At 42.3% G+C, this 23,024-nt stretch overlaps 1 protein-coding gene across 14 annotated transcripts in view; it reads right to left on the bottom strand.

Moving 5' to 3' along the window:
• Positions 1 to 241: 241 nt before the first annotated feature.
• The window catches only part of LOC147015648 (RING finger protein 122-like), a 122,038-nt gene continuing 99,255 nt past the window's right edge, over positions 242 to 23,024 (bottom strand). For 9 of the 14 annotated variants that reach the window (XM_085848008.1, XM_085847997.1, XM_085847996.1 and 6 more), the window contains 4 exons: positions 19,553 to 19,595; positions 18,590 to 18,631; positions 10,447 to 10,532; positions 242 to 1,544 (listed from right to left, as the gene is read on the bottom strand). In XM_085848008.1, the coding sequence (XP_085704134.1) occupies positions 1,394 to 1,544; positions 10,447 to 10,532; positions 18,590 to 18,631; positions 19,553 to 19,595 (322 nt within the window). In that variant the 3' untranslated portion in view covers positions 242 to 1,393. Of the gene's footprint in view, positions 6,357 to 10,446; positions 10,533 to 18,589; positions 18,632 to 19,552; positions 19,596 to 23,024 lie in introns of all 14 variants that reach the window. The other 5 variants (XM_085847999.1, XM_085848009.1, XM_085848001.1 and 2 more) reach the window with 3 other exon arrangements.

The raw sequence follows: 23,024 nt of genomic DNA, 5'->3' as shown, positions 1-23,024 counted from the left end.
AAACAAAATTATAAATTTGACGTCTTCATATTCTCATAATAAAGCTTTGTTGGAAATTTGATAACAAAAGCTCAAATGTTAAAAACGTTATGGCCCAGCCAGACACACAAACAGAAGTGATTACAAAACCCCATGTTCCGCTGCGTGGGTGATGGGCTAATGAAACCTTATGCACACACGGGCAAACATAAACGCCATAAAGGCTTCGCAGTTGACAAGTAAGGAAGTCACAATGCTGGTGTAGTGTATTGTAGGACTTTATTTGACATCTGCAGGGGTGTGTTCAGTTTCCAAGTTTATTGTAGAGCACTCACCAGTGGCTTAAGCACTCAAGCAAGCACTCCATTCGAAACTGTTAATAAGGAATGGCTGGCTTGACAAGCGCAAGCAAGCTGCTTGGTAACTGAACACACCCCGAACAAAATCTGCCAAGTTATGTGTAAAATACATTTATCCCGTAACACACAAAAAGGATTAAAAAACAACATAAATTCATCTTTTTTTTCATCCCATAGGGTGTACAGGAAACCACACAAAGTGGTTTTTATTAATTTTACAACAGCATATAGACAGTTCCATTATCACGGGGTGTACGGGCACTTAATTTTTATCGTAATTATTACTACATCACACAAGAGCAACATTGCTTAGTTATTTCCAACTCACCATGTAAGGGAAGGTGGAAGTGTAAATTAAGATGTTTCTGGAATGAGACTCACAACATCTTGAGAACCCGACACACGATATAAGGAGTACTTTTGAATCACAAATCGAGCTAAAAACTGTTTCACCCTAAAGAGTGGAAGTCAATTCCTGGCCTTAAACAACAACACTGCAACCAAGTGACAAGTATTGGCTTTGGGATTAACCAACCAAACAAAGCAATGACCCATGACGGTGTAGGTTATAAAGGGTTAATGGTAAACCCATACCCTGATGTAAAAAGTATACAACTGGCAATGATGAAACGTATTGCTTTTTGAAAGTCCTTTTATGACTGTTTTGACCTTATTATTAATGTAATGATCAACACCCTTGAAGGTGCAATAGTGACAATAGGTTTTGGGACACTTTTTGTTTTTGACGTCACACAAGCCTTCGGCTAAACAGAGCCATTTATTTACATTTTTAAACCTGCTCAGTGCATTACATAGTATGATGATGTGCAGTGTCATAGAGAGTCGGTATGAAAATAATGCCTCGTATTTTTCAGTTCGTAATTAACGCGTCATAGGAAAGCGAGGTGAGACCACAATGAAAGGTTTGTATCTCCCACCAATTTTACATTGAGCGGCACTGTGATCAGTTATGTGACATCACAACATCATACTTTCAAAATGACTGCCCCGCGAGATGTGAGTTCGATTGAAGCACAAAACAATCAATTAATTTGTTACTGTGGAAACGGTTCCTCCAGTGGATATTCATAGGTGTTTAAATGATGTGTATAGCAAGTCGACCATTGACGTGAGCACCTTCGATGTAAGGCAATGCATTTCACAAGTGGGGAAACCAATATTGACTCAAGGCTCAAACTGATCAGCCTGCAACCACGGTGACACAGAAAAACAAGAGTCGGATTGATGCGCTCATTAAAGTGCATTATTGTTAATGGAGATTGTGGAAAAATAACTTCATATTTGCCACATATGTATGCATATTAATACTAATTAATAATAATCACTGAATATGTATGCATATTAATACCAATTAATAATCACTGAATATGTATGCATATTTCATGTAACAGGGACCTGTCAGAGAGAGTCGTTTGTCACACGCGATGCTGACGAGGCAGCATATGTAATTTACAGACATGATAGTTGGAGTAATATTGTTGGTGTAAACGCCTCTTGTTTGTGGGCGGGGCCAGCTGAGGAATTTCTGTCACTAAAAGCGTGTCACACATGTGAGAAAGACCATCACGATCTGTCTGTTCAGTGTGTGCCAGTCACGGCAGTATAATGCACTGTAGGGCTGAGAAAAAAAAAGATTGTACATTTATTTTTTATTGGGGTCACCTCGTGGGCAAGATGGCCCAGAGGACTCGGCCCAAGAGGAAGAGGATGAGAAAATGGATCACGGAGGAGATTGGGAGGCCGCATTACATTAGGTCTTGTGGTTTTCTCGAAAGAAGTTTGGGATTTGGCCAACGTTGTATCACCTTGTTGTTGGAGAAGGAAATAAGTGGCCTCACTCAAGAGGAAGAAGGACCTCAGGGATAGGAGAACTCCATGTGCACAGAGTAAAAAGCACTTTGAGGAGGAAGGAGGAGGGCCGACCAGGAGGCCTCATCTGGAAAGGCCAGAGAGGGCCATAAGAGCTGGTTGAGGGGCTGATCATCACTGGTGCTCCTCATGGCTGGTTCACTTCATCATGCTTTGTTTGGCTTTCTGGATCTTGGGTGCTACTCGTCGCTGGCGCTGCTCGTGGCATGTTTACTTCGTCACTGGCTCTCGGCATCTCGCACCTGGTTTCCAAAGCGGGCTGCATTAAGTCATATGTCCATCCTGCGCATCATAGACAAAGGGAAGTCCCCACCTGCATTCTTCTCTTGTTCTAAAAGTGTGTTCTGTGGCACTGTGTTTTGTTTCACGCTTTATTTCTCATCATTGTATAAGTTTGCGTGTCCCCCATTCCCCTCTTTGTGCAATTTGATTTGCATGGTTTGTTCTGAACTGCTGATCTTGTGCACCCTTTCCCCTCACATTCAATACAAAATAAACCCTGTAAAAGGTAAAAATAAAAAAAGTTTAAAAAACGTGCTCGTTATGGAAAATCCGCTGTTATGGAAAATGCTGTCGAAAGAGCCCGTCTCTGCGAAGCCGAAAATGGAGGACATCCAAGCTGCATCATTTTTCATAAATAAAGCAAATTTATCTCCATTTTGTAAATTTTATTTTGGTATAAAAATAATCATAAATTATTAAAAACAGAAATGTTATTTAATTTCGAAATCCCAAGGTGACTTTTGGGACACTATATATATATATATATATATATATATATATATATATATATATATATATATATATATATATATATATATATATATATATATATATATATATATATATATATATGTTACAGTTTTGAGGGGTGCCAAAGAAATCCTCATCACATAGTTAAATCCAGTCATTTCATCGGACACTGTTTAGTTTAACTGTCTGAAGTCTGTGTTGATAGATCTGTGAAGTAGAAATCCCAAATGTGTCATTTTTCTGATTCTACTCAAACATTCTATTTTCCAAGACATTCACCGCATCACGAGCACATTTCCCTCACAGATGCCCCTAAAACTGCTTCAAACAGGTTTCATAAACTCCTGACAATATATGGCACCAAAACCCAAACAAAAGGCAGCTCCACTGATGGACAAGGGGAGGGGTGAGACTTGAGCAAAGGGGGCGGGGGTTGAGGCTCGATATAAGGTGGAGCGGAGAGCCTCGTGAGAGTAGGAGTATAAAGACAGAGGCTCGGTGATTCACAGATCTGGAGTTTGAGAGGGTTTCCAGACTCTGTTGGGATGCTCACTTATTATTATTTGCACGCACACGAGTCCTTTGCATCCTTGGCATTCTCCATCCTTCCTTTCACTTTGCTCATCGTTGTTGTTTCTTTCTTTCAGGTTTTGGAGCGCTTTTCATTATTAACTTTGGAGCTACTCAATAGCCACGTTCTCTGGCGGCATAAATCAGACCCGAAACATTTCTTTTTGTCACTCTCCCTCGTGATTTATCTGTTCATGTCTCACCACTCGCTTCCTTTGCTTCACACTTTGTTCTTTCCTGCATCTTCGGTTTCTGTCTTTTTGCTATCTTCTTTATTTGTTCGCCTTCTGCCCTTGTGCATCCTCACCTTCACGTCCCCATGTCCACTAGCTGAGTAGCTGGGCCCTCGCCACCTCATCTACTTCACACTGGCGTCCCGCCAAGAGACGCATGAAAGACCTGCTACGAGTGACATCACCGGCCCGTGGGTAAATTCTTGAGCTGTGGCTGTACGAGAAGCAGGAGCGGAGTGTGGAGGATTCCGGTTTCAGTCAGGATGTGTTTTAGTCCCCATCTATCTCTTTCTGTCCTCATCTCATCGTACTTGCCAATCACTTATCCTCTCCCTTGCACATCAGATGCATAATGCCAGCATATTGTGAAGTGCTTAATCACAGATAAGGTTCCGTAGGTGAGTATGTCACGTCGGGGATAATTTGGGAAATTATACATGCTGTGATTAATTGTTGTACATATACAGTATGCCCCTTGATTATTCTCTCTCGTAAATACTTGCATTTTGATTACTGCCTCAAAAAGCCGTTTCCTCAAGAAACTGTGTCCTTACTTATTCTCCCAGCTCTGATGGCAGCACAAGACTGCTGGTGTTTTGCCAGTGTTAATTTCTTATCTAAATTAGATCTCAGATGCGGTTATGCAACATTGGTTCCGCTCGGCAAACTGACGAAGGTCTGTTTCATGACCGCCGGCACGGTACCTGCCCGCACTCGGGCTTTTGCGTATGGGAACACGACTCTGGGCATGGAATCCTATGGGAAGTTCTGGAGCGACTGGCGATGATGGTCTCGCAAGAGACCTCAGGTGATTCATTGTAAAAACACACACACACACACACACACACACACACACTGCAGGGGGTGATTCATCAATGTGTGTGCCATCCCCCGGATGAACGTTAAACTGGGCATCCCGTCTGCTGGCATTAGTTGGTGGACATTGAAGATCCCACGGTGTAATTTGTGAAGAGTATGCAAGATATCGACGGCACGCTGAACAAGTTACAAATACCTGCCCTAACCTACATTGGGCATTGCATCAGCGATGAGCCTCAGCCTTGTGCTGCATTCAAAAGAAGAAAACACATACAATGCAATTTAAACATTGCGACACCATCGAATTAAAGACGTGCTGTATACAGGACCGACAAACTCGGCAATGCAGTGTCCAATGGTGTTTGTAAAATGCTGGTTAGACAAACAGAAAAATAATTTTTGTATGATGAAACAAAAACACAGCAAAAGGTTTAAAACACTTTTCCATCACACTTTTCTTTTACCCATCTTGTTAATTATACAAATGGTTTGCAATTCAAAATTATGTATTAATATTGTAGGTAATTCAATTTAATACTTCTTTCAACTGTACCATCCCACTTTCGGCAAGTTCCTTTACATTAACACCATCTTCTTGTTATGTATGCAAGGGAAGAAGAGATGGGTGTGGGGGAATAAGGGTGGATGTAATAAAAAGAGTGAGAGCAAAGAGGTTGGAAGAAGGGACGAGGGGTGAGAGTCTGAATTTCTACCATTTTGTATATGTAATATGAAGATGGTCTGTCATCTGCCACACAGTGTGATCAATACTTTCCTTTACAAGTAGGGGAAGGTTGCTCAAGATGGGGCACACCTTATTTTTCTTCAACAATCGCTGCCATTGGAAGATATTTAAATGAATTAAACTTAAGAGAGAAACAGTTTTAACACCAGATCAATTCCAAATGCAGAGGCTGTTAAAGAAAAATGACAATGTCCGGTCTTGGGTAAACCATCCGCTGCCTCTCCGTTGGCGCTTGCAGAACTCTGTCAGAATACTTTGTAGAAAGAAATCTCATACATTTCAAATACACATTTAGAGCAAAGCTTGCCTGAATACATCACCTGCTCTACAAAACAAAATTGGTCACATAAGGCAGGTGGCCACTCAAAGCAGGTTATATTCAATACAAATGGCTCACTGTGTGCATTTGTACTGCAGCCGGTCAAAGCAAAAGTATCTCATAAGGCAGGTTTTACTATGTGGGCATCATCTATGATTCTATCTACTTTTACCAAAAGAGTTTTAAAAAAATGTGGAGCTGGTCATGGTCACCTCAAGTGATGTTTAACAGATCTACGGAAAAAAATAAACCAAGAAGAAAAACAATCCGTGAGAGTAACTCACATAATACAACCCGACGAGGAAACAAATTGTACAAATCGTTAGTGGTACAATAAAATCCTTTCATAAGGCATAAATTATTTATCAACCATAGAAATGAAAAAAACCCAAAAACCTCAAAAAACTAAAGTCCAAAAAGAAAGAATGTATCTCTTCTTTTTATTACATGGTCACTGGAGCTCAGGCCGAAGAGTCTAGTTGCAGGAATCCTGCAGAGTCGGCCAGGTGGGTTCCAACACCACCTTGTGCATCAAAAACACGACTCATTTCAAAGGCTGTCTGGACTCATTTCAGACCAATTCCTCTCCTTGAGTCACTGCATTCACCGGCGTCTGTTCTACATGTTGCGCCACGGCCTTGTTGCACATGGGGCAAGAGTTCCGGATCTCCAACCATTTCACCAGGCACCTGCCAACATTGATTGTCTGAGCAAGATTTTTCATTCAAAGAAAGCAACAATCATAACTAGCCGAAACCCCGTCACAGACGGATTCCGTTCCATGAGCCCAATATGACAACCAGTGGCGGCTCTTGTAAGAGTCGGATCCCAGTCGATGTACTCCACGGCCTTACCTAATGAGGCCTACAAAACGTCCTTGTACACGACATTTTTGGTGTACACTACTCCTTGTGAAGAAGTCCCCCGATTTGTGCACGTGTCTACTTTGACGTACAAACACCGTGTCAAAACTTCTCAGGTCACAGTACCGAGAAAAACGTGACGTGACCGCGAGGAGGAGCACAAAATTGATCCTTCGGTATAAATATATAGATACTGATATTGTGCACGGGCTTAACCATTTGAATTACCTTTCTATATGAATACGAAACTCATTGCTTATTATTTTACAACACTATCCCAGCAGAAATAAAACCGATATTGAGCAACTTTATACATACCAGCTCAAAAATAGAATTCCATATGCTTGGTCACACATAAAAGGGTTATGTTACAGGTATGCACACTCACCTCAAGCTGTCTAGCCTGGGTTTGAATCTCGATACAACTATAAACTGTCATCCTAGTGTTTTACAGGCAGAGCAAATCATCAATGAATGCATGTGCCATCCTTCAGATAGATGATGTTGAACTGGGTGTTCCATCTGCTAGCATTAGTTGGTGGACCTTAAATATCCCACAGTGTCCCTCTCAACTCCCTCCTCTATCGCTGGCATTCTAGCCAAACTTTTCATTCCTCCTCTAACCTACGGGAGGCACGCCATCATGGGCACAGTCATGCCACCAAACAATGATGCAAACTCACAGCCACATGCATACAAAATGAAACGAATGGTTATATTAGTTACTATAATACTACCACTACGACCACTATACAACAACTACTACTACTACTACTACTACTGGCCTAATTTTTCTCACCTTATTGTGGATCTCAGATATACAAGTTAATTGGTTTTCTTAATCTGGTCCTTCCAAGGTTGTTATCCACCATTATTACCTCCACCACCGAAGATGAAGGAGGTTATGTTTTCACCCCTTTCTGTCTGTCTGTTTGGTTGTATGTATGCAGGATATCTCAAAAAGTTGTGAATGGATCCGAATGAAATTTTGTGGACAGTTTGGATGTGTGGCAAGGACAAACTGATTTGATTTTGGTGAAGATCCAGATCCGAATCTGGCTACTAGCATTTTTTAAATCAAACAGTAGACCAAGAAAAAAAACCGAAAAAGTAAAGAGCAGAGATAGAGTCATCAGGAGGAACCTGGATAGGATTCGAGTTTCAGCCACTACTCCATGACCCTCAAACCCATCCAGGCACAGCCAAGTGAGCCTCACAGAAAATTTTTCTGCAAGAATTCACTTCTCCTTAGAGAGACTGATAACGAAAGAGAGGAAAAGAGAGTAAGAGATAAAAGAGAAGAAAAAGCAAGAATTAGAATGAATAAAGAGAATTGTGGAAAAAAAGAGAATTGTGAATAAAAAAAAGGATTAGAAAGAAATGTGAAAGAAGTGATTCTTCACCATTGAGAGATATAATAGGGCGAAACTGATGTATAGCGCGGTATCTCAAAAAGTTGTGGATGGATTTGGACAAAACTTGGTAGACAGGTTGGGTGTTTGCAAAGAATAATTGATTCAATTTTGGTGAGGATCTGAATCTGGATCTGGATGGGAAAATTATTTATTTTTTTTAAAGTGATTCTTCACCATTGAGAGATAGGGCCAAAAACGATATTGTACTGTATAGCATGATATTTCAAAATTGTATTGGGCCCAATATGTTCTCGTGGATCAGGCATTACGTGGCGAAGGTATGCACTCCACTGAGTGCCCTTCCAGTTTTACAATGAAATAATCGTGACAATTACAATAACTGGTGGAGATATGAAAGAAACTATCAGAGATCCGTTTGCATACAGTATTATATCTGCAAAATAAAGGGGGAGTGAAGAGGAGTGTAAAACTAGGTGAAAACAACTAAACTACGAAGGGGGTACATGGAGGAAAATAAGGTCAAGTGTGGGAGGATGGAAACAAAGTTGGAAGAGGTTGGTAGGAGACAGTGGTAAAGGCGCTGTCACACCTTGACGATTTAGCCAGCGTATGCCGACATGAAAAACTTGTCTAAAACGCTGGCACACGTCGAATACGTTATGGGTAAGTTTTGATAACATTAAGAGCATGCTGAAAAACACTGTCATATGTCGTAGTACGCTGGCTTTCATCGTTGTACTTTGCGGTTGTCCTCAAATTTTTCCATGCTTGAAATTTTACGACGTATGCCAGCGTATGACTCACACGTTCCGCTACGCTGGCCATAAGTTGTAGGCACGTTATGCGATCGTTGACACATGTCGACACACGTTACTTGTAAGTTACTCATAAGTCGAAACACGTCGAGGTAATGATTAGCCTACCCGAAACTTATTTATAACCTATGAGTAACGTGTTGTAGGCATGTTACACGATCGTTGACACACGTCGAGGCACGTTATGCGATCGTTGACACACGTCGAGGCACGTTACTTGTAAGTTACTCATAAGTCAAAACACGTCGAGGTAATGCTTAGCGTACCCAAAACTTATTTCTAACCTATGAGTAACGTGCTTTGAACCTATGTGTAATGTACCTCCAACACATATTGACGTATGTAGACGTATTTGATTGACGTCTTCCGGACGACCACAGAACTTACTGAACGTGTTTCTAATTTACAGCTACCGTATAATGGCGTATTGGCAGCGTTTAAAAAAACAACAAAAAACAACAATAACTTCCGATATTTCGTCACGTGCCGTTACGTCACGTCCGATTGCCTCTTCAGTTTGCTCATGTCTTATTCTTAGTTCCTCCTCTGTGAATATTTTCTGTTTGAGGATATTGTCACGTGGACGTCGAAACTTAAAAGCAAATGTCTGAATATATTTTAAAATTCGCGATAGACTTTAAAAAAATAATTTAAAAACAACAACAACAAAAACTTCAGATATTTCGTCACGTGCCTTCAAGGAGCCAAGGAGAAAAAAATAAAATGTGCCTTGACGGAGAAAATAAGTTTCGGGTACAATAAACATTACCTCGACGTGCTTCGACTTATGAGTAACTTGCAAGGAACTTGTGTCGACGTGTGTCAACGATCGCGTAACGTGCCCACAACTTATTCCTAGCGTAGCGGAACGTGTGAGCCATACGGCGAGTACGTCATAAAATTTTCAGCATGCTTGAAATTTCACGACGTACGAGACGTACCACGAAATATGACAGCATACTTCATCGTTTTTCAGCGTGCTCTTAACGTATACACAACTTACCCGTACCGTATTCGACGTGTACGTGCTTGGTTCGGCAAATTTTTCATAGGACGGCATACGCTGGCTAAATCGTCAAGGTGTGACTGCATGGTTGACACTTCCAATTTTCAGGAGGTTATGATTTAAATTCGGGTGCAGCAGGTTTTTAACAGGCTACGCCACGAGTTCGTCGGCGATATGTGCAACGCGCTATGCCTAAGTTAGACTATCGTTGGGCATAGGTTGTGAACGCCGACAACAGGCTAAGCATTGGTTGGTATAAGTTATCTATAACACAACGAAACGTTCTGTGCCCGTTACTAATATGTTATGCATACGACCAACACGTTATGAATATGACCAAAACTTAAAAAAAAAACATCAAAATTTCAGCGTACGCCAACGTTTTACATACATTTTTATACGTTGCCATTGTTGGCTAAATCCTCAAGGTGTGACAGCGCCTTAAAGATGGTGGAAGGGCATGTATGGGACACAACACAAGGAAGATGGCGAGGTCAATAAATAAACCTCATCATCATTGCACATGCAGTATGAAGATGGATCTCATGGACATAAGCTAATTATCGCAGTAAGTGCAATAAGCTGAGATGCAATTTACCACACCCTCGTGATTACACCACTTGTGTATTGCGGTGGGATGTATTAAAAGCTAACCACAGCTTGAGTGGGAAGCATATTATTGTCAGGCCAAACGCTCATGTGTAAGGGTGCAGGCTTACTTTCTGTGAAATGCGTGTTTGCATGGACACACGGCAAGTTCATCCTTTTCTTTGAAATCCTCCAGGCACACCGCACATGTCTGCTGCTGGTCAAACACACACAAGGTAGTGTTATCCGGTCACGCTATCAGAGCATGTAGGGCCAAATATTAATTTAATTTGGCGGTTTCTTTGCCATTAACTTGACAAATCAGGAGGGAGAGAGAGAGAGAGAGAGAGAGAGAGAGAGAGAGAAAGAGAGAGAGTGAGAGACAGTGTGAGAGAGAGAGAGAGAGTGAGAGAGAGAGAGAGAGAGTGAGAGAGAGTGAGAGAGAGAGAGAGACAGAGAGAGACAGTGAGAGAGAGTGAGAGAGAGAGAGAGAGAGAGAGAGACAGAGAGACACAGAGACAGAGAGACACAGAGACAGAGAGAGAGACAGAGACAGAGAGACACAGAGAGAGAGACAGAGAGACACAGAGAGAGAGAGAGAGAGAGAGAGAGAGAGAGAGAGAGAGAGAGAGAGACAGAGAGACAGAGAGACACAGAGAGAGAGAGAGAGAGAGAGAGAGAGAGAGAGAGAGACAGAGAGAGACAGAGAGACACAGAGAGAGAGAGAGAGAGAGAGAGAGAGAGAGAGAGAGAGAGAGAGACAGAGAGAGAGAGAGAGAGACAGAGAGAGAGAGAGAGAGAGAGAGAGAGAGAGAGAGAGAGAGAGAGAGAGAGAGAGAGAGAGAGAGAGAGAGAGAGAGAGAGAGAGAGAGACACAGAGAGACACAGAGAGACACAGAGAGACACAGAGAGACACAGAGAGACACAGAGAGACACAGAGAGACACAGAGAGAGAGAGAGAGAGAGAGAGAGAGAGAGAGAGAGAGTGTGAGACTGAGAGAGAGAGAGAGAGAGAGAGAGAGAGAGAGAGAGAGAGAGAGACAGAGACAGAGACAGAGACAGAGACAGAGACAGAGACAGAGACAGAGAGAGAGAGAGAGAGAGAGAGAGAGAGAGAGAGAGAGAGAGAGAGAGAGAGAGAGAGAGACAGAGAGAGACACAGAGACAGAGACAGAGACAGAGACAGAGACAGAGACAGAGAGAGAGAGAGAGAGAGAGAGAGAGAGAGAGAGAGAGAGAGAGAGAGAGAGAGAGAGAGACAGACAGACAGACAGACAGACAGACAGACAGACAGACAGACAGACAGAGAGAGACAAGAAGATGAAGAAAACTTTTCCTCATAAAGCAACTGGATTAGTGACAATATGCAGAAAGAATTATGCAGCAACTCATCTATTATATGGTAGCCATGGTAATAAACACAGATTATGAAAGGAGAATTGCTTTTGTCAGCTGGATTGCAAAGCATGACAAAAATGTTTTGAAAATTGTCATCCATTTTTGAGTGCATCAAGGGCAATAAGCCAAACCATTTATTGATTTGATCTGCATTGTTCAAATGAGAATCACTGCTGATTCTCACATGGAGGAGTGATAAGACCAAAGGAAAATTTCTTATTTTTTTGTATGCAGCACATCATTTCAGGAAGAAGGTGTGGAAGGGGTGGGTGTGGCTGTGCTGCTGATGCAGTTCCTCCTGTAGGCTTGGGCAGGAATTTGACATTTGTTTCATTGTGTTCATTGTGCCAGTGATGGCTCATTTACTCTTCACGAAGGACACCATGGGATGTCTAACGTCCACCATCTAATGCTGGTAGACAGGACACCCAATTCATTGATGCCTTACTGATGGTGCCTTGTTAAACACACATCGATTCCTGCTATGCATGTGAAGCAGAGTGACACCAGAGTGACAGTTTATAGCTGGGTTGAGATTTAAACCCAGGCTCGACGGCTCAGAGGTGAGTGTATATACTTATTGGCTATCCAGCCAGCCCAAAAGAGAGCTAACATGGGAGAACAAAAATAAACTACCTGTCACTACTAGGTCAGGATGTATTTGCTAGTGTAGAAGTCACTAGTACCGGTCGAAAGGGCCTGTTCAGATATGTAACACACTCGTGCTCACCTCTGAGCCGTCTAGCCTGAGTTTGAATCTCGACCCAGCTATAAACTGTCACTCTGGTGCTTCGCAGGCAGAGAAGGAATCAATGTGTTCAACAAGGCACCAACAGCAAGGGTGGAGGATTGACACACAAAGCAGAACCTAATCATTAAAGAAAAATAAACTTCAGTCAGTTTTAGAGCATTTTGAGAGAAGTGGGGCATTTTAAAATTGCCAAGAAAATGCATTATGTAATATATATGGACGACCTAGACATGAATCCCACCAACTATCAATGATATGGAGGAAGCGATAAGGATAAAGTACAGTAAGCATCTGCACGATGGGTTTACATCATACATGAATGAGGATGGTGGCCCAGCATTCAAGAATAATCTTCTGGTATCTGTATCTGTCTTTGTCCCCCGCCCCTCTAAGAATGTCGGAGATGGGGGACACTGATATGAGCTCCATCTGACCGACCGACTGATCATACATCCATGTACTTTGGTGTACACTATATTTCAAAACCTGTTGAACATTTAGCTTTCATATTGTAGAGATTATCCCAACCTGATTAGATCATGGCTGTGATTGGCTGAATTGTTAGTGTTGCCATGGCAGCCATCTCAGTAACTTGGCTTGGGTACGTGAAATTTCAAAAACAGTACAAGATTTAGCTTTTATATTACACAGATCTATTCCTCATACCACCAAAAAGGCGAGGGACCTGGAGTATCACCTCTTTGTGCTCCTAATTCTGAATGGCAAATAAATTGCTGAAACAATTGAAAGAAGTTCTCATCATGAATGCCATTTTACAAAAGGAAGAAAAACAGAAGCGATAGTGATGTCTGGAGAGAGAAATCATGGCTTTATATTGAAGTCAAGATCTTGGCCGATGTTCTTCAACGGTTACAGAAGATGGCAGAAACCCTTCTCCAAGAAAGGTCAATGTGGCTTGAGAGAAACAAAAAAACAAGATTCACTACTGACTTGATATTTGCTTTGTGAGAATTGCAACACAAAGGAGCAGAACCAAAGTCTTTCCCTGGTCTTGGTTGACATGTAGAAAGCATTTGATCTGGGAAACAGAGCAACACACTCCAGAAATTGGCAAAAAACTATTGGGATTTTGTAGTAATTATATGAGAATTCAAAGGGTTACAACTTGAGGTAGTGGCGACCCGTTTGAGACTCGACAAGGAGTGAAACAGGGCCGAGGTTTAGCAACAACTTTCTTTCCACCATTCCTGACTAATCGTCTTGCTCCTCCTACCCACTTCACTCTCTGCCTCTCCCCACCTGATAACAACATGTTCATCCAATATCCCATTTGTCAATACTCTCCCCATATTTGCTGTATGCTCACTCCTACTCATTTGTCCCACTTTCCTCTCGTCTATAGAATCGTACCCCAGACTTCACACAATCCCACTTTTCCCTCCAGTCCTCCAAGAGAGAGGCCCATCACCACCTCACGTCCTCCAGAGATACCTGTGATAATTGTCTTCCTTCTCACCAACCCTTCCTTCTGCCTCATTATCTTCCTGTTGTTCCACTGTAACGATTCATCTATAAACCACAGTAAATACACAAATTTACCAAACTCAGGCCACTAATGCAGTTAAGATTTTAGGATGGATAATATGCAATGTTGCATTTCTGGGCCATTGGTTCGGCAAACCGCAAATTTGGAAGTTATCTTTTGGATTATACTTGACTAGAAACCCACCTTCATTACTATAGGTTCTATTTTTCATTATCTGCTTTCATCAGAACCTTTGTGTTCAGGCATTTTTCATAAATTATGGGTTAAGGCAGGAATCTTACGTGCTTAAAACATGGTATATGATGCAGGTATTATTCGAGTGTTTTTTTGTCCCCCGCCACTCCACCAAGGTCATAGAAAGGGGACATTGAAATGAGCTCCCTCTGACCAACTGACCGATCATTTGTCCATGTACTTTTGTCTGCACGATATTAAAAAAAACGTTGAATTTAGCATTCATATTGCATACACAGTGCCTATAGAAAGTCTACACCACCTTTCAAAAATTTCACCTTTTGTTGCCTTATCTCCTGGAATTAAACTGCATTAAATCAGATATTTTCCACCTTTATTTACACATCGTAACCCACAACTTCCAAGTGAAAAACAAATTCTGTAAATTTCAGAAAATTAATTAAAAACACAAAACTAGAATACATTGGTTGGATAAGTGTTCACCCCCCCACCCCCACCCCCCCCCCCCGAGTTAATACTTGGTGGAAGCACCTTTGACAGCAATTACAGCTGTGAGTTTGTTGGGATAGGTCTCTTCCATCGTTGCACACCCTGATTGGGCAATATTTTCCCATTCTTCTGTGCAAAACTGTTCAAGCTCTGTCATGTTGTGTGGGGAGCATTGATGGACAGCAATCTTCAAGTCATGGCACAGATTTTCGATTGGATTTCGGTTAGGGCTCTGACTGGGCCACTCAAGGACATTTATCTTTTGATTCCTTAGCCACTCAAGTTTAGCTTTGGCTGTGTGCTTCGGGTCGTTGTCATGCTGAAAGGTGAACTTCCGTCTCAATTTCAGCTTACTTTCAGAGGGCAGCAGGTTTTCCTTGAGGATTTTTCTGTACTTTGCTCCATCCAATTTCCCCTCTATCTTGTCAAGTGCCCAGTCCCTGCTGATGAGAAACATCCCCATAACATGATGCTGCCACCACCATGCTTCACAGTAGGGGTGGTGGTGTTCTTTGGATGATGTGCTGTATTGGGTTTGCACCAAATGTAATGTTTTGCATTTTGGCCAAAAAGTTCCATCGTGGTTTCATTAGACCCCAAAACATTTTGCCACATGGCTTCAGAATCTCTAGAGTGATTTTTGCATTCCTCAAATGGGACTCAACGTGGGCTTTTTTGAGTAATGGCTTTCTTCTTGCCACCCCACCATACAGGCCAGACTTGTGGAGTGCTTGGGATATTGTTGTCACATGCACACAGTGACCGGTCTTTGCCATAAAGGCATGTAGCTCTTTCTTTCTGCCATGTAGCTCTGATAAGTCTTTCCATTGGCATATTGGTGGCCTCTCTGATTAGTCTCCTCCTTGCTTGGTCATCCAGTTTGGAGGGATGGCCTGATCTAGGCAGGATATTGGTGGTACCATACGCCTTCCACTTCATAATGATTGGCTTGACTGTGCTCCAAGGGATATTCAAGGCCTTTCAAATATTTTTATACCCATCCCCTGATCTGTGCCTTTCCACAACTTTATCCCAGAGGTCTTTTGAAAGCTCCTTGGTGCTCATGGTTGAGCCTTTCTTGTGAAATGCACTACCCAGCAGAGGAAACCTACAATAGCAGCTGATTTTATTATGAAATAATCAGAATCACTACAATTTAACACAGGTGGAGGCCAATTACCTTGGTGTGTGATTTTGAAGGTGATTGGTTGAAACTGAGCTAATTTACAATTGCTATTATAAGAGGGGGGGGGGGGTTGGACACATTTGCAACCAAGATATTCTAGTTTTGTTTGTTTAATTAATTTTCTGAAATTTCTGGAATTTCTTTTTCACTTGGAAGTTGTGGGTTACGATGTGTAAATAAAGGTGTAAAAAGTCTCATTAACCGTATTTTCCTGTGTATAAACCTCACTTTTTCTCGGCAAAAACGGTAAAAAAGTTGGGGATGCGGTTAATACACGGGTATAGAAAGGGTCTTAAAAACGACCAATACTGAATTTAAATTATATTCCAAACGAACACTTTTGTAGCAGTCAGAACTGCTGCGAAGCTCAAATCTGCCGTTTAAATCTTGAACAGGTTAAGGGTTCAGGTTAAGGGTTTGTGCAGCATTTTATGAACCGTGTGCAGCAATTAAATAAGTCACGCTCGGAAACATCTGGAGATGCCGGGAGACATCCGGAGTTTAGATGTGTGGCACATATGGAGTCTCATGGCTCTGAAAACGCCATTCAACACAAAATAATAATAAGAACACCTGGTCTCACTTCAAAAGAAGAATTATTCACAATAGCTAGAGTCCAATAACAGAGCACCCACCTCAAATAAGCTTGCGTGGAAAGCTTCCCTCGTATGTCATGTTCAAGAGGAAGACACCGCCCAAAGACAAGTTTCCAGCTGGCTTCATTGTTCGTTCGCAGCCGAAGGGGTGGATGGACAAGGGACTTGTAATGATGACTATCCTTTTACATGCATCATTTTCTACATGAACATCCGGTGCAGGCAGAATTAATCCACCAAGCTTGTTCCTTACTTGCTGAAGCTATGCCAGCAAATGCTGGAAAGAAGGGCGTGGTTTAAAACTAGGAACAACCAATCAACCGAGTATTTTTCTATACGAGAGCAGGAATGGATTGAAAAGGAAGACAAAGAATCTCACGAGAGCGAGGAGCCACATGGGACGGTGAAGCTTTCAGATGTACCAGTGCTGCGGAGTTCTTTTGGTTTCCTTTGGTTCTCTTCGATCTTCCTGGTTCTCTTCGTTTTCCTTCGTTTCTGTCAGTGTTTCCTAACTTGCTTCCCACGGATTACTCATGTCAACCAGATGAACTTTCTTACTTCACAGGCCTTTGTATTTGACCAAGGTTTTGAGGAACTTTGGCTACATCTCGGTGGAACCACCAAAGACGAATTTTCCTATTTCCCGAACTTGGTATTTTCATCAGTTGAGGATAAACATTTCGTGACGTGTTTCCCGCCAAGATTTTTGACCCGTATTCCGAGGGGCATTGGCCACATGCATCTTGGTTGAACTTTCACCATTACTCACATTGCTGCGTTGACTGAGCATTACATTGACTGGGAGACTGCCGGCATTCATTGGGAGGATGAGAAAGGTCGACCTTCCGATGATCTGTGGCTGGATCGTCAAGGTGTGGGAGGAGATACCGTCAGACATCAACAAGCGAGCATTTCTGAAATAATGCATCTCCAACAACATGGACGGCACATAGAACGACATCATTTGGGAGGAGAAGGTTGCGGAGGAGGCTGCAAATGACGGTGAAAGCAACGTGGACAGTGATGGAAACTTGCTCTACCTTGATTCGTGCAAGGAGTTGTCTGCCGTCTTCGACGAGGAAAGCATTGACGAGGATTTCCTCGGGTTTAGCTGAAAAGCTTCATCAAACCCAAACAGCCCTTTTCAGGGTCACAAATCCACAAGAAATATGTATGATACCGGTATGAATCCCTTTTCTTCCTTTTCTAGGAACAAAAAAACTTCCTCTTTTGTAATATTAAAAAATAAGAAAGAAAAATAAAAACTTCTTGGTATCCCCTCCTCTCTCTTGAACTTCTTGAAAGTGAGAATAAGACTTAGACAAAATTGAGCAGACATGGGAGTGAGCATGTTGATACCTCAGTCACTTTGTTCCGTACAAAGTTAATGTACAAACTTATTTATATCTTGATCAGAAAATAAAATGATCAATTTAGTAATTTATTTTGAGGGTGAAAAACATGGGTGTGGTTAATACACAACATGGCCGCGGTTTATACACCGGAAAATATGGTAGGGCAGTTTAATTCCAGGATATAAGGCAACAATAGGTGAAAATTTTGAAAGGATGTGTAGACTTTCTACAGGCACTGTATCTATTCCTTATGACATTATCCCAATCCGATTAAATCACGGCTGTGATTGGCTAAATTATGTTGTCATGGAAACCATCTCGGTAATTTGGCTTGTGTACGTGATATTTCAAAACCATTCAAGATTAAGCTTTCATATGACATATCTATTCCGCATACCACCCAAAATGCGGGGTACCTAGAGTAGGAGCTTCTTGTTATGTTTGAGATGTGGGTTATATTTGAGTATTTACGGTAACACTCTTTGATGTACTCTCTGCAAATACTTTATCTGCCTATTCCCTCCACCCAACAGTTGAGAGTTTGACCTTTCACTCTCTGTCATACACCTCTTCCATGAGCCTCAACCACTGTTAAACGAAAAAGATTTACAAAGAAAAACAACCTTTGAAGTCATAGTTAGTACAGATCACTCCGGTAACAATATTAATCTGTATCAAGAAATCAAAACAGCAAGTCTGTTAAAAAAACAACAACAAAGCAATCAGAATTGTTATTCAACAACAAAAAAGAAAACCCACAAGAAACACAAAATAAAAGAATCAGGAAGTGAACTCACCTCTTGCAAGCTCAACTTCTTGGCATTCCCCTTCAAAATGACCTGTAATATTAACACCATCCATTATTCCTTCACTGGAATCGCAGAATAATTACAAGAGTTATATCACTACAACAAATAAGTTACAACGAGGCTTCGATGGAACTTTCCATTTTGTTCATGGTCGTGCTCTATCCAGAACGTCAATTCCGTTTAAAGAACTCATTCAAAGGAGCACACACTGGGTGGTTTGGCATTGCTCTTCCCAATTTGGAATCAGAACAGGAATTTAGAATTTGGCCATTGTAACAGTACACAATGTAACTACTCCAATTGAAAGATGCTGTGGGATTGTTGATGTCTATCAGTGAAAGCAAACACGCGGGCCACCCGACTTCACATCCTCTGAAGGATGGCCACATTCATTGATGCACCACCCTAGCAGTTAAGCACCAATGACAATTTATTGTCAGAACAGGAATCAAACCTGTTCATTACATTTGAACTACCACATTTGGCAAGAGCAAGCCATGTAACATGATATAACGAAATATCCCATGAGATCAAAATGAATTTCTACCAGCAGTGTGTTGCAGTGCAGGAAAATGTTATAGTTGTTGAGTGTTCTGGCAATAACTCCCCTACTCTTTGCGAAAGACACCGTGGGATCTTTAACGTCTGCAAGCAAATGGGACACCTGGCTTAACACCCATCCGAGGGATGGCACACTTTATGATGCCACACCCTACCTGAGAATCACTAGTACGACAGTTTATAGTCAGGTTAAAAACGCAAAACCCAGACTAGACAGCACAAAGATGAGCATGCTACCTCTTTGCTGTCCAAATGGACTTCGGGCATGAATTATGACTGAAAAAATCCCAATTATCTGCAATATTTTATAATTGCAACACATTTGGTAAATGTATTGCAGAAATATTTCAGTTTAACTTGCACACAAAAAAACATGTTGGCTTCCAGTACCTCTTTGTAGCCGTACAATTCACTTTGTGCTTGTCGACGTAATCTGCAAAAGATTACAAGATGTTTAACTTATTCCAGACACTTTCAAAAATTTAAAAGATCAATGCCCAGAAGAAAAAATATATACATATATATATATATATATATATATATATATATATATATATATATATATATATATATGTAATCACAGAGGGTCAAAACGTTTTGCCTTTTCATAAACCTTCCTTGCCAAAAGCATGGCTGCATTCCAATGGTATCAGGAAACACCCATCACTGGGAAGAATGCATGACAGTGGCGAAGAAACCATATCAGCAATGATTAACATGACCTGTGCTAAGGTTTGCTTCAACAGGACCGTGTCTTCATTGTGAGGGTGGGGGGGGGGGGACATTAAGACTCACCATTGTGCTGATACAACATTCACAACAGGTTTTCATCTTGACAAAATTTCAAATTTGGAAGCATCAGTTACGTGCAAGCATGCAGGGAGGTACGCATCATTGTTTAACCCGATTATTCCCATCTGATCACTTAGTTACACACACACACACACACACACACACACACACACACACACACACACACACACACACCCACACACACACACACTCACACACACACACACACACACACACACCTTTGGTGCAGGATGAGGCCATTCAGTTCATCATGCCTATGCTGCACCAACATCTGTATCCATCACCCATCCACATGTATGCTCCCTCCTGCCAATATCCCATACCCCTCTCCCTCCAATGCATCCAGATACCGATCTAATGCCCATTTAAACTTATCCACTACCAAGACCTTCCCGGAAGACACATAATGTCCCGGAAGACTAAAATCATAGGTTAAATTCCTCGACATTGTGTCATCTCTTTTGTGTCCTGATGTTCTTGTAAAATCAAAACAAAACAAGAAAAACACAGAAAGGTACAGTGATGTCTCTTAAAGTCTTTTGTCCAACATATAATATTCTTACGAATTTGGGAATTCGATCGCACACAACATTCAGGTTCTTTTAGGCAGTTATGTCGATAAGTGATTGTTCCCGAGATAGTTCACCTTCCATTGTTTAATGGACAGAAATCGATTAGATGCGCTGCGATTCAATTTAATAGTTAGGGAGCGATCATAACACAATGGAGATGCCCCTCCCTCTCTTCTGCGAAGAGGAAGAAGAGCCCTCCGGTCCTGAATCATGGGATGTAAACAACTCCCTCCCACCCGCGGTCGGGTCGTGCGGGCACGGGGGGGGGGATGAGTCACGCCGGGAGCGGGGGAAGGGGCGGAGGAGAATAAGGAAGAGATCCTGAGTTGGTTTGGGCTGGTTGTTCAGTAGGCCTTCGGGTTCTGCTTGGCTTGGGTTAGGGAGGAGGCTTTTAGTAAGCTTTTTGCTTTGGCTTGGCTTTTAGCAGTCCTTTGGGTTCTGCTTGGCGAGGGTTGAGAATTTTGGTTCAGTGAGCTTCGGTTCTGCTTGACGAGGTGGAGGCTTTTTGGAGAGCTTTTTGCTTCGGCTTGGCTTTTCAGCAGACCTTTGGGTTCTGCTTGGCTTGGTTCGCTTTTTGGGCTCGGAGTTCTTGGTTCTTGTTGAGAGAAGCTTTGTTCAGCGGAAGAGAGTTGAGCTGGTTGCTCGGCTCAGAGTTCTTGGTTCGTGTTGAGAGTGGCTTTGTTCATCGGAAGAGAGTTGAACTGGTTGCTCAGCTGGCTCTTCTTGGTTCATGGAGCTCTTTGTTCTACACTTGGTTCCCGGCTTGGTGCGACTCATCGGCCTCATCTTGGAGATGGTTCTTCGAGATAGCGACGCATCGACGGGAAGGATCGGCGCCTCGTCTCACCAGCACGTGTTCGGAAGTGCGAGAGGATTCGCTGGAGCTCGGGAAGGATCGTGGCTCACGGCGATTGGATCCAGCTCGCTCTCGCTGGAGCCCAGGTCCGAACAGCTTGAAGACCACACGAGGTGGAGAGGTTCAAGATAGGTTCTGGGTATCAGCTCATCTGTCCTCCGAGCTGGAGTCCGTTATTAAAGGCATCAGCCACCAATTCTTGGGTGTGTGTGTGTGCGTATGTGTGTCCGTGGGCCCGTCTAATAAGTAGGAAACTGTTAAGTGCCTGTGTTGTATTTGCTTCACCTTGCAATATAACTCGGCTGTAGGATTTTTTGCTCATGTCTTTTTCCCCATCCCCCCATTCATTGCATTGCCTGTGTTCAAATAAATGTCCCCATTGTTAAATGCCACCTGCTCGTTGCGTCCCTTCCTCTCATTGACTGCCATGGAGCGTTCGGAATGTTCGCTGGTTTTTAACACCGATAAGATAATCGGGTCCGACGGGACTTGGCGATATATAACCGCTCGGCAATCGCATACGAAACGAGCTGCGTAAAGCGGCTTGTTTTCGTGCAGGTCCCGTTGATGTGTAGATCCCAGCATTTCTGTCTGCGCGAATAATTAGGTACATCGATAATTCGGCGATTGACCCTGTAGCTCGTGGACAGAAGAGTTGGCTGATCTAGTGACTCAGAAGAAAAAACACCCGTAGCTGGGTTTTGGCTTTGATCCGGAAGCTACGACTGGATTGCTCGTTCGGTGGGCGCGTGCGGCCGCAATTGGGCTGAGGCGGTCGTCCGCACGCCGAACGGGCGAGAATCCACAACAATATGCATATACTGTAAATGCAAGCTCCACCACGAACCTTAGATCAATGTCGGTGGTGGTGGAGGTGGGAGCTGAAGATGGAGGTTGTTGGAAGGAGGTCAGTGGAGGTGGGATAAAGAAGTCTGGGGCTACTGAAACAATATGTAGCATGATAACTCAAAAAGTTATGGATCGATTCGAACTAAACAAGGTGGTCAGTTTGTGTGTGTGACATGGATGAAATTATTCAATTTTGGTGAAGATCCAGATCAGGATCCAGATACAAGAATTAAAAAAAAAAAATTAATTCCGTGATTCTTCACCAATGAGAGATGGGGCCATTTGATGTTGAGTTATTTTATTTCCATTAAAAGTAAATGGATGTGTTTACATGTTTAAAAGTACGTAGCACGGATGTATATTTTGTGGTTTTCTCCTTAGGGAGTAAACGTATAGCTCACTGGCTGTTTGGAAATGGATTATACAGCTGCTGTTCAGCCTCCAGCCCACGTCACTACAGCAGGAAGTCCGAAATCCTACACCAACTGAGCAAGAGAATCCGCAAGATACGATTTCTCCAGATTAAAGTCACTCATTCATTCGCTGCCAAGAGAATACACCATACACCATGCAGCTTTACTTTCTCTCTTACCATTGCTGTTGGTCTTCTGTTAATGTTATTCGTGTAACCTCAATTGCTTTGTCCTGTTCATAATTTTTACTTAAATGACGTCATAATTGCAAGAGTGCTGGGAACTCACACTCAAATTGTCCCCTTCATTATGGAAACATTTGTATTTTGTTTACGTACAATTTTATTCACAGTGTACCG

Source organism: Eptatretus burgeri, chromosome 12 (assembly GCF_056783735.1).
Source record: "Eptatretus burgeri isolate ZD-2024b chromosome 12, Ebu_testis_v1, whole genome shotgun sequence".
NCBI lineage: Eukaryota > Metazoa > Chordata > Myxini > Myxiniformes > Myxinidae > Eptatretus > Eptatretus burgeri.
This window is presented reverse-complemented; position numbering and strand designations above follow the sequence as displayed.